Source organism: Haliaeetus leucocephalus, unplaced genomic scaffold, assembly GCF_000737465.1.
Source record: "Haliaeetus leucocephalus isolate CR32 unplaced genomic scaffold, Haliaeetus_leucocephalus-4.0 Scaffold295, whole genome shotgun sequence".
NCBI classification, from domain to species: Eukaryota; Metazoa; Chordata; class Aves; order Accipitriformes; family Accipitridae; genus Haliaeetus; species Haliaeetus leucocephalus.
In genome coordinates this window covers 6,982,226-6,993,430 of record NW_010972731.1, presented here as the reverse complement: position 1 = coordinate 6,993,430, position 11,205 = coordinate 6,982,226, and the positions used below count along the sequence as shown (strand labels likewise).

Sequence of the window (11,205 nt, the reverse complement as noted above, 5' to 3'; positions counted from 1 at the left end):
CTGGCGGCTTGGCGGCGGCGGCGTCCCCCCGTACGCGAGGTGCTCTTCTTCCCCTCACGGCCCAGCTGCACCGAAGCGTTGCTTGCCGAGGCGGCGGGGCTCGGAACGACGGCCCGGCCCTGCCCTTGCCCGCTGCCGCAGGGCGACAGCTCCCTCAGCCGCCTCCTCCGCCATCTTCTCTCCGCCCGCCGCTCCCTCGAGATCTGCCTCTTCGCCTTCTCCAGCCCACAGCTGGGCCGCGCCGTCCAGCTCCTTCACCGCCGCGGCGTTCGGGTCCGCGTCGTCACCGACGCGCAGTACATGGGGCTCCCGGGCTCCCAGATCGGCCTCCTCCGGCAGGCCGGTGAGGCGGCCTCGCCTCGGAGAGGGGGCCGTGCGGGGCAGGGCACGGCGCTCGGGGTGGCTGTGGCTTGGGTGACAGCTTCAGTTACCGCTGAAAGGCCTGGTTGTGTCTTTGTAGGGATCCAGGTGCGCCACGACCAGGAGAGCGGTTACATGCACCACAAGTTTGCTGTCGTGGACAGGAGGATGCTCATCACAGGCTCCCTCAACTGGACTACCCAAGCTATCCAGAACAACCGTGAGAACGTGCTGGTCGTGGAGGACGCCGAGTACGTGAAGCCTTTTCTGGATGAGTTTGAAAGGATTTGGGAAGAGTACAATCCCATCAAGTACAGATTTTTTTCCAAAGACGACAAATGATTAAGCTGCCTCACAGCGCTGGTGGAGTACTCAACAGATAGCATTCATGGACTTTATCATTATGTATAGACATCACTGTATTATCCACCTGGGTGTAATTTAGATAAGCTCCTCCAGAGAAGCAAAGTGCTCTCTACCCTAAAGTGCCACAGGTTCCTTGCTGTGGGTCCTTCCCATGCTAGAGGGAATGACCCAGGTGTTCGGTGAGTCATTTTGTGAGGATAGCTGTGATAGGACTGCATTCATAGAGCTTAAAACTATGGGCAGGCTCATTGCTGTGCCCTGGCGCAGACAAGGTGTGTTCATATGGTGCTGGGTAGGTGTTTCAACAGTGAAATGGACGTTTTCCAACTTGGGATACTGCAGAATGGAATTGTAGCCCATTGGTTCCTCTACGTCAGTAAACTCTAAAGAAGAGTTAAGAGGCCTGCAGCAAAGCTAGAGTTTGGATAGAGACATTAAGCACCTTAGTTATGTTTCTTGTTGGCATTAACTGTTGGAAGTTTGTAAAAGGAAAGTTGTGGGAAATACGAAGGCAGAAATTAGAAGTATGTTTTGATTGTGTACATGTTTCCTTTGGTTTAAGATTAGCAGAGCTCCAGCATAAAAGCATGAGAACGGATACTAATGACAGCTCATCTTCCAGCAAGCAAGTGTAGGGAAATCTGGAAAGAAATGGGAGAAGCAGTTCTTTGGGATCGGTTGGTCTTGTCTTGAGAGCAGACATGGCTGGAGTTTGGTCACTGACTTCAGAGTGGAGCAGTGGAGGGAAACCCCGGTTCATTCAGGTGGTGGGACATCGTGTCCTGGTCTGGTTTGGTGACTTTGGCCGCCTGTGTTGGCAGCAGCAGGGTGGGGGACAGTGAGTGAAGAGGAAAAGGGAGGAAGGTAAGAAAGATCTCTGTCCCTACAGCTCAGGGTGGAACACAGATGGCTGTAAACTTAAGAATTTCAAAACTCTAAATAGCATCCATGTAAGAATTTCTTTATACCAAATATAAAGTGCCTCAAAATCTCTCAAAATTCAAAAAAGGTCTTAACATTTTGTTACCAGTTTTGCTTGATACAGTAGTGCTGTGACTGGCACTATTAAATAAACTACTTTCACAGAAAACCTCAACATCATCTTCTGGTTTTTGCACTACAGACAGTCCTTGTGGGTTGGTTGTTCCAAAGAGCCAAATCATTAAAAAATTCCTGTAGATCCTTAGGTGTTATTTAGGATACATGGAGTAACCAACAGATTGCAGATTTGATCTGTTCAGTTTGAGAAAGTTGGCATGGGTCTGGGGGAAAAAGCATTACTGTTATCTGTGGTGTAGCAACTATGGAAGAAGCTGAGGAAGGTCATTCCCTAGTAAATCCCGTTCAGCAGCATTAGATTTACACTACTTGAAAGATGTTGTTGCTATTAAAATGCTACCTGTTGCATTTTCTTTGTCAAGTGTGACTACAAAAGCAAACAGCTCACTTGTTTTCAGGCTCTGGCCTCTGCTCCGTTCTTCCCGTAGTAGTGTCCTTCTTGAAAGAAACGCCTCACTACACAGCATGCAAAGGGTGGTGCAAAAATAGTTTATTACGATATAGTTAATGTAAAGTTAGGTAATTATATTTACAAAATAAAAATGATCAGCTACATCCATGGGAACCTAGCATGTCACACGAGATTTTTTAAGGAATAAATACTGTGAGAAAAAGTGACATTTCTATTACGGTGAGCAGTTGATTGGGAACAGTGGCTCTTAAAAAAGCATTGAAACAAACTGGAGTGGAAGGGAGAAGGGAAGGACAGAGGAACTCACACATACGGAGAAACTGGAGCCTCCAACACCATTCCCCTTTGCAGAGGGAAAATACCACGCGCGAGATGTTATTTCCCAGACTAATCCGTGTGGAAAATGCCTCTTAAGAAGAGGCCGTTCTGCCCTATGGATGGACAGGGCTCGAGGACAACTGTGCTTCCTCCTCCTCCCCACTGTCCTGCTGTGACCGTTCCTGGGTTTGAGCCGCAGGGATTTCCAGTAGCTGTGAGGCTGCAGCATCCCAGTGCTGCCTGGGTACCGCTCTCCCTGCTCCGCCGCCGCTTTTCCCCTCGGCCACATCCACAGGTCAGAGGCGGAGGGCTGGCTGCTGCGTTGCGTTGTTGCAGAAACTGGGAAGTTAGTCTTGCATCCTCATTACTCCAAGTTCCTTTGGGTCATTTGCAGAGTACACGTGGTAAGAACGTGGTGCGTGCATGGTTTTAACGCAGAACGAGTACTCTTCGGTTACGGGTCAGCTGTCAGTTAAAGGTGTGCTCAGACAGAACTAAGGCAAGCTTTCTGTTCTTGTTAGGACAATGGAGGAAGACTGACCGTTAGCACCTGAACGGCCAGTGCCACTTCAGATACTACCCACAGACTTGCAGAGATTCCTTCTCTCTCCCCAAAACTTCATCCTTTCAAATAAATGATTCTTTAAAATCTCCCAAGTCATCCAGAACTCCAGGAGGGTGGACACAGATCAAAGACTGCACATTCATATCTGCTTTCTACTTACCGTAGCCTTTAGTATTTTACAATGTACTTTGCTGTCTCTAGTTTAGAACAAAGAGTGAGTGTTCTTGTCAATCCTGCACACAGGCAGCGTATGAAGAAAGCATGAAGAAAATAATTGTAATTGCACTCATTATTTATGAGTTCATGGCCAGCTGGCTTAGTTCAGTTGGTACCAACTTGTCCGGCTTATCAGGTTTCTGCTAGTAAATCCCACACCCTCGGTTCCTTTTAGTAGTCTCAAACTGAGGCAGGGCTGATGCCTGCCTTGTTTCCAGCCTGGTGCTCCCTGTTCCTGCAGCAGTACATTTGCATCCTCTTGTAAGAAATGGTTTGTGCCACAGGATCACGTAAGTACAACTCGGTAGTAACTACGTTGTACTGAAAGTTATATTTAAAGTTACATACTCTAAGTTACAGTGCACGTCCGTGCTGCTGTAGGATGCGTGTCTGTGCAGCGGGGTCTCTCGGTCCCTTGTAAAGTCCAAGAGCATCTTGAATGTGCGGTGCAAGCGAGTTACAGCATTACACCGGTGCCTCCCAGACCCAGGGGCTCGCTGCGCTCACTGCAACCAAGTAGCTGCTGCTGCGCTGTATAACAACAGTTTGCACGTGCACGGTGTTAATGCCACTATTGAATACAAGATTACGGAGTTCTCTGAATGGAAAAAACCAACCCCAAGTTTATAGCGCAGTAAGGTTACAGTTCTCAAACAGACCATACACAATCTTTGGACAGGTATCTTCAAAACTAAAGGTACAGGTCAGCAGAAAAGGTTTGAAAAGATATTTATAACAGTCATCAAAACCAAACAAAACAGTTTATCAGGGCAGAGTGAGTGGGTTGGACACATTACACTCGGCGCTCCTCTCCCAACCCGCGCATGGGACATCTGTGTTAGAACAAGGTTTAAAAATCAAAACCACAACTTAGTCACAAAGGAGAACCCTCCACTAATTTCTGAGTAATAAATATTTACATTGCGTGCTTTGAATACTATACAGGTTTTAAATTACTTTTTTTAAAAGAGAAGAATAACAAAGCTTTTTTTTCTACAAAAATGGAAAAAAATTACAGAGGAAAAGCAAGCTACACCAAGCGTGCATGTGCTTAAGTGTTCACAACAAACTAAGTACTGCATCCGAACCATGAAAAAAAATGCAAAGGTCTAGTGGAAGTGCAATCGTATAGAGTTGGTGACAGATTTTACAATGCTGGGAGCAGCACTATTAATGCAGTCCAGTCCACCTCTGTTACAGAAAAAAAAAAAAAAAGACTTCTGGTTTGCAAGTCAGCACACAATTCTAGTTTTGAAGCAAATGAACACAATTTGCTTCTTTTTTTATATGTGAGCAAAGAAAAGGTCACATTTAAAGAAGGATTCGGGGGAAACGGTGCAAATGGTAGGAAAATTTTTACGCAGAAAAAAAAATTACTTGGAGCCAATTAGAAGGCGTCTGTGTCTGCACCTTCGTTGCACTTGACTTTTCCTAGACCTCACATTTCAGTACTATCAATAGTGTCGAATTGTGTAAAACGCAGCAGCTTGCATTTCGCGTGTCACGCAGTGTATATACAGTGCCCTGGTGAGCACCTGAAGCAGGATACCTACAAGGTCTCTCTCCGCTGTGCACCGCAGGCACCAGGACCACACCAAAAGGCGAAGCCCGTGGCCAGGGTTATGCCAAGCGACCGCGCTGGACAGCAGGACGATGCAGCTGGACTTCGAAAGCCTCTGGAGCAGGCAGGGAGCTTGCCCTCGCCTCCTCGTATTTTTTCCCTCCCTCTCCACACACTTTCTAATTTAAATAGCCACTGATTTATGTTGAAAGATGGGTGAAGCCTGGAGCAGGAAGAAGCAATAGGATAACTAAGGGCCACTGCTATCAGGAAAAGGCTTTCCAGCTGGCTTTCTTCCCCCGCCCCCCCCCTTAAAGTACTGCTCTCTGCAGAGATATTTCAGGTTTCGGCTGTTTATTGGTGCTGCAGGTTCTCTCTTTCTTTAGTGGAAAGCCAGGTAATGTACTGCCTCTTGCTTTGGAGAGATGCTTAATACAAGCGGAGCAGAGCCTGAAGCCTGGAGCACAGCCTGCAGCAGTAGTTACAAACAGCTGTCTGCATACCACAGCATCTTCCCTCCTCCTCCTCCTCCTCCTCCTCCTCCTCCTCTTTGTGACCACCAGAACACAGAGCTACCACCGTAAGACATCGTATACAGCATTCCTACCTGCTGAAGTGCTGCCTCAAAGGGGGAGGTTGATCCTGACGATGCCAAGAAGTCACGGCTCAGCCCCTGATGCACCTCCTGTACAGCAGAGCCAGGTTCTCTGTTTTAATTTTCCAAGGAGCCTAACTCCCCAGTGGAAGATGGCTGCTCCTACAAGCTACAGCATATGAGACCACCACCATGTTCATAAAACACCTCTTTGGTTAGTGATAAATATTTTAAACCCATGAAATTCAGCAGTAAGATTAACTGATGTGGCTTGTTAGGCATTGCTGTGTTCCCTGCGGCTGTCCTCCTGCCATCTAACACATTTTATTTCAGCTATACCTGTAGTTAGTGCCAGGGTTTTTTTCCCAGCAAACCTGCCTGTTTTGCTTTTCTCAGCAATTTGAAGGTCCAGAGAAGCTGGCCCATATGTATTAAATAAAAGCTCCCCACCAGCAAACCTCTGAGCAGCTGATGCCCCAGGTCTGATCCTGTTCCTACAGAAGTCCTAGCAAACCTCAATTCAAATCCTTTTACAGCTGTTTCAGGGAGTCCATAAAAGGGGAGGAGGGGTGATGCGAGGACTGACATTTTCTGTACAATAAGGTAAAAGCAAACTAGAGGAAAGAGGAGAACAAAATGCAGCTTCATTCCAGCTGGTGCTGGATCCCTGGCAGTGCCTCACCGGAGAGATGCAAAACACCGTGTGCGTTGCCTCGGGTGAAGAATTGACACGAGCGGCCCAGATGTTATATATGATCTCTTGCTTAGTGTATGGGCAAGTCTATGGGAAAGGAGCAAGAGCTGTCCAAGTGTTCTTGGGTGACTCCCACACACACACTAAACATCAGTATATTTTTAGATGTGTATAAATAAGAATGCTCCCCCCACAACCTCTCTTCACAGGGCAATTTAGGGCCCAAGCACAAGCAGAAAGCACATCTCTGAACCCTCCTTGTCTTCAGTACCCGTGTGCTTTGCACAGCTCCCTGTGCCACTGCATTTTTATTGCACCGTCTTCTGCCTTCCTGCACTATCCACCACCAAAGTGCTGCCAACACGCTGCAGTGCCCTTCTGCCCATCCTCATTCCTTTTAAAAAAAAAAAAAAAATCCTATTAATGTATTTACACACACTGAGTCAAAAGCTGGGGATGATCCCCGCCTGATCACGCTGTGTGCCCTGCACTTACCCAGCTGTTCTCTATGTTAAGAAACAAGGCTCAAAGCAGGAGCACTGGCAAAGAAATCAAGGGCTCTTACTGGTCAGGCTCAATACCTAGTCCCAGGCAGGACACTAAGCTGCAAGAGAGGATTTCTTGGTACGAGCAAGTGTACAGCAGAAAACATCCCTCTGGGGAGCCTCAAGATGCTCAGTGGCATGATCCTGTATGAGAAAGGGTCTGTCTTGCATTCTCTATACCACTGATGTGCCAAGGCAAATAGCAAGGTACATAACTTCTAGTCCTCGCGCTTAAAATAAGTGCTCCTGAGCAAATGAAGTATGCAAAGAAAAAGCAAGATTTGCTAGGGGACGTAAGAAAGGTCAGGGTCCACATGGCGCGAAGGAGACCAGCGCATGTTCTGCTCAGTTGAATAAAAAGGACGAAGTCCCACCATATGTCTTGAGAGAAGAGGAGGAGGAGGGTGTCCTCCTGGAACCAGTGACGTCTTGTAAGGGAAGAGCAATGACAATGACAAGGCCTACGTGTTGTCCTAATGCTGTGTCCCAAGGTCTCTGCCAGGAGATCACAGCTGCCAGAGAGCAGAGCTCAGCACGGACCCGGAGCAGCCAGGGATGAAGTGTAAAGGTTATCCCTGCTCAGAGCTGGAGAGACGACTTTGGATGGGACCAAGCCAGGCACCTGGGCCAGAGGACCATCTCCTGACACGGTCAGAAAGGTGTATACAATATACAAAACACAGTGGATGGAGTCACCTTCGCACCCAAGTAATAGCCCGAATTTAAATGAACCTGGGCCACAGCACTGACATCTCTGCTGGTCCTGCAATCTACCCTGCTTGGCAGGGCTGGTGTCCCTGCTTTAACTTAAAGACTGCTTTTAACTGCTCGTAGATGCCACTGAAGTGCCACGTTCCCAGCTGCTGTGAGCATGGGGACCTGAACACGCACCCTTCACCCAACTCTGAGGTTATACCAGAGACCCAGACCTCTCACTTCAGTCAAGTGCAAGATGCCGGCAGGGGGAGAGAGAAACCCCGCGCACGACTAGTGAGAAAGGACCCTCTTCTTCCAGAAGCGGCCTTCTAAGCACAACACATGCACACTTGACCTGGAGAAGGCTGAATTTGGGGAGAGCTGCATCTGGATCTCCTCAGCTGGAAGGGAAGCAGGACCCCATGCCATGGCTCTAAAAAGCCACTGCTAAGTGTTACCAACATACATGGGTTTATCATCAACAGTCTGCTTCAGATGGCCATTAGCTAGCTCAGCGTGGTGAGTGCGGTTATTTCCACAGCCCCAAGGTGCCCATTTCCACTTTGGGACTCCCCAGTTTGGACTCCCATCATGCAGGCAAGAAGGTGATGGTGAACAGCTTTGGGTGCACAGGCCACATTCCTCCATGGTGGGATGGGAGGAGGACTAAGGCAGCTGCTGACTGATGGGTGAAAGCAAACACAACGCAAGGAGCAGCACGGAGACTCCCGGGAATGGCTGATCGGAGGGGCAGTCCAGGTGCATCATGGCTGGGAAGGCTCCTGGGTCGTCCAACGCTCAGATTATGGAAAGCGCTACGGTGAGCTCAGATTAGGGCAAGTGGCTGCACATCAAAACATCTTAAAGGGCACGTGCCTGCTGATGAGGGAAAAGCCTTTGTATCCAAGTGGTTGAGCATCTTTCCTACCCTGCTCCTAGCTCCAGGACTTCCATGTACACCCAGGCACAGATTACAGAGCCGTCACCAGCCCCACGGCGCTCACCACTTCAGACCTGCAGCCAGAATTTGCTCTTGACGGCTGCACTTGTACCGCCCGCCTAACGTACCCCAAATCAGCCGTGAAACCACACAGAGCTGCCTGCTTCAACCACGAGTTAAGGGCCAGAAAGACAAGAGAAAGCTTTGCTCCACGTGAAGGCTAGGGCATATCTTGAACAGCCCAGCCCGATGTGATGCGGGTCGCTCGGCGAGAACGGGGCTGGGAAGCCAACGTGGCAGAGCGCTGGTTCAGCCCTGCTCCCGGTGAGGCAGGACCTGGGGTCTTTACAGGTGGCATCTTGAAATTTAGCCCAGGATGAAGCCACCATGCCTGGGCAGCCCCGCTGCAAAGCAGCGTAGGCTTCTTCTAGGAAGACAGCCTCTGCTCGGCTGGCCGTGTGCTGTTATCTAGTGCTACCAGCTCCCTCAACTCACTTTTAGTTTGTATCTGTTTATCGGCTTCACGGTGCTAAATTGTATGCTTTAAATACAAAAGCTATTAGGACTGAGAAGGTCTGAAGCACATACTGGTTTTGAGATTTTTATTTCAGGAAAAGATTAAAGAATTAAAATAGGAGCTGCCCTGCTGACAAGAAGAGTTGAATTCAAGAAGCTGATAAAAAAGGAGCATTATATGCATTGAGCACTGTGCATTTTCAGTCAATATTGGCTCTACTTTCTACTCTACTTTCCTTTGACTAGGAAAAGGGAGTTTCACATGCGCACAGACCCTGGGATACACGGGACTCAATGAGAGGAAGGGAGTAACAGCAAAAAAAAGAGAGTGCTGGGCTTGATCTAACAGAGGCAAGAAAGTGATCTTACAGCTCGGCCCCCGAAACACCGACTCCGACCACCAGCGAGACGGGAGGCAAAGACACGCCGATGGGGCGGACTTGACGGTGCACGTGAGTATCTGCAGCTCCCTATCCATAACCACCTGGGCGGCCACCAAAGCTCGCTGGGCTTCGGTATCGCCTACATTCAGGATACGGCACAGTCACGGGGCAGGAGAATCATTTCTTGCATCCTTCTCCAGCGAGATGTCAGTGTTGTACCTCCAGGCTGCGTACGCCGGCACGGACTTGCGCTCCCCGACAGCTTCCCCCAGGCTTTCCCCCCCTTGTAGGTGCAAGTAATGCAATCGAGATCAATGGTTAGATTAGGCTCCTGGTGTGCTCTGAGCACTGGGTCTCTTGACAGCAGTGAGAGCTAGGTATGGCAGATACCACCCAGGCCCTGCTTGCATACCAAAACGGTTGGTACGACAGAGCTAGCTTATTAACAGGCTACTGAGCCTTAATACTGACACTTAGTGTAATGGTTTACAGTAAAGGAAGGATTCTCCTACAAAGCGCTGAAGAGAGGGGGGAAAAAAACCCCCACCCCGATCCCTTCCTCTCCCTCTCAGTCTCTGGAGCGTCTCACAAGCAGGGAAAGGAGCTGGGGAGGCGAGGGGGCGGCGGGGGGCACCGCCACCGCGGCGCCGGGTCCCGTCGGGGGGGTCAAGACGAACGACAGCGAGGACAGTCGTAAGGAACGAGAGACAAACGGTGCTGGTGCTGTGCTGCCTCAAGCTGGGAGGTGCGCGTGGTCAAGCGGAGCGGGGAGAACTAGTCTTTCTTCAAGTCCCTGGATTCAAAAAGCTTCAGGCGTTCTTGCACAGTCAGGCCTTCCTTCAGACTCTGGGAGAGACAAAAGACAGACAGCGTCGGACGCGGGCGGGAGGGAGGTGGTGGGCGTCTGGCATACAGAAAGGGTGCGATGCTCAGGCAAAGGAGACGTGGGCAGCGGGAGAATGGCCTCCGTGGCACAGAGATTAGTGGGACATGCTAAGAGAAAACACACGGTTATGGAGGGCGGTTACTGGTGAATGGCGCCTAGAGAGAGGGTGAGATTGCAAATGAACCAGGCGACGTACCAGAAGCAAATGAGAGGCACACCATGCTGCAAGCGGGATTAGCTCGACTTGGAAAATGACCCCCAGAGCCTGCGGTGCAGCGGTGGCTGGGGCAATTTCGGCAGAGCTCCGGCGTCAGCTCGGATCTGCTACGCTAAAGCACCATGTTGCTGAGTGGGACCTGCACGCCGGTCCTCCCCGCCTGCCTGTGCCGCTGCGGCACTGACTGAACGTGCGTCCGTCTGGGATGGTCCTGGCTCTGGTCAACGTGCAGGCTTTGCTCAAGCAGCCCTGGAAACTGCATTTTTGTTGCCAGCGACAATCCCACCCTTTCTCTAACCCCAGCCTGGGGGCTCTCCCAAGCCAAAGCTGCCTCTACTGCACAGGGTTAGACAGAGGACTTGCTAAATGCTTGCTTCAGCTCTAGCAGGATCTGACAGCTGATCCAGTTCAGATGCAGCATCCAGATTTCAAAGCACGACACTCAGCGAGCCAACAGAAAAGCCCACCCCACTAGCCCTCGGCATTTGTATCTGTGAAATCTCTCGCCTACATGTGGGGACCCAGAAGAAGAGCAATGTGAGGGGCAGAAACCCAGAAGCAAACTGCTTGCCCCCTGTACAACAGCTTTAACCTGAAACTAGCCCGAGGAGGTGCACAAGCCTAAAGCCAGCCTTCCCTAGTTCCTGCAGCCCCAAAGCTGTGGCGTAAGAGCTTCAGGGGAGCAGAGCACCAGACAGTGAGTTGTCCCTGCTTGCTTCTTTTGAGAGGGCACAGACATCTCCCTAACCAACAGCCAGGGCCACAGAGCAATGGCTCTGCCCCTACGCGCTGCAAAGGCTTTCACTGCCGGGCTGTACCTGCTCTAGGCCAGGCAGCCAGCTGCCTGCCTGCACCCCGCAGTGCTGTAAAGCACTG

At 50.1% G+C, this 11,205-nt stretch overlaps 2 protein-coding genes across 5 annotated transcripts in view; one reads left to right on the top strand and one right to left on the bottom strand.

Moving 5' to 3' along the window:
- The window catches only part of PLD6 (phospholipase D family, member 6), a 3,685-nt gene extending 2,983 nt beyond the window's left edge, over nucleotides 1–702 (top strand). Inside the window, exons 3-4 of the mRNA XM_010570596.1 lie at nucleotides 6–343; nucleotides 461–702. Coding sequence (XP_010568898.1) covers nucleotides 6–343; nucleotides 461–702 — 580 coding nt within the window. The remainder of the gene's footprint in view (nucleotides 1–5; nucleotides 344–460) is intronic.
- Nucleotides 703–8,915: 8,213 nt separating this feature from the next.
- Nucleotides 8,916–11,205, bottom strand: part of MPRIP (myosin phosphatase Rho interacting protein) — a 70,249-nt gene continuing 67,959 nt past the window's right edge. For all 4 annotated transcript variants that reach the window (XM_010570361.1, XM_010570360.1, XM_010570363.1 and 1 more), the window contains one exon: nucleotides 8,916–10,072. Coding sequence is in view for 3 of the 4 variants with exons in the window: in XM_010570360.1 (XP_010568662.1) it covers nucleotides 10,001–10,072 (72 nt within the window). In the remaining variant the exon portion in view is untranslated. The remainder of the gene's footprint in view (nucleotides 10,073–11,205) is intronic.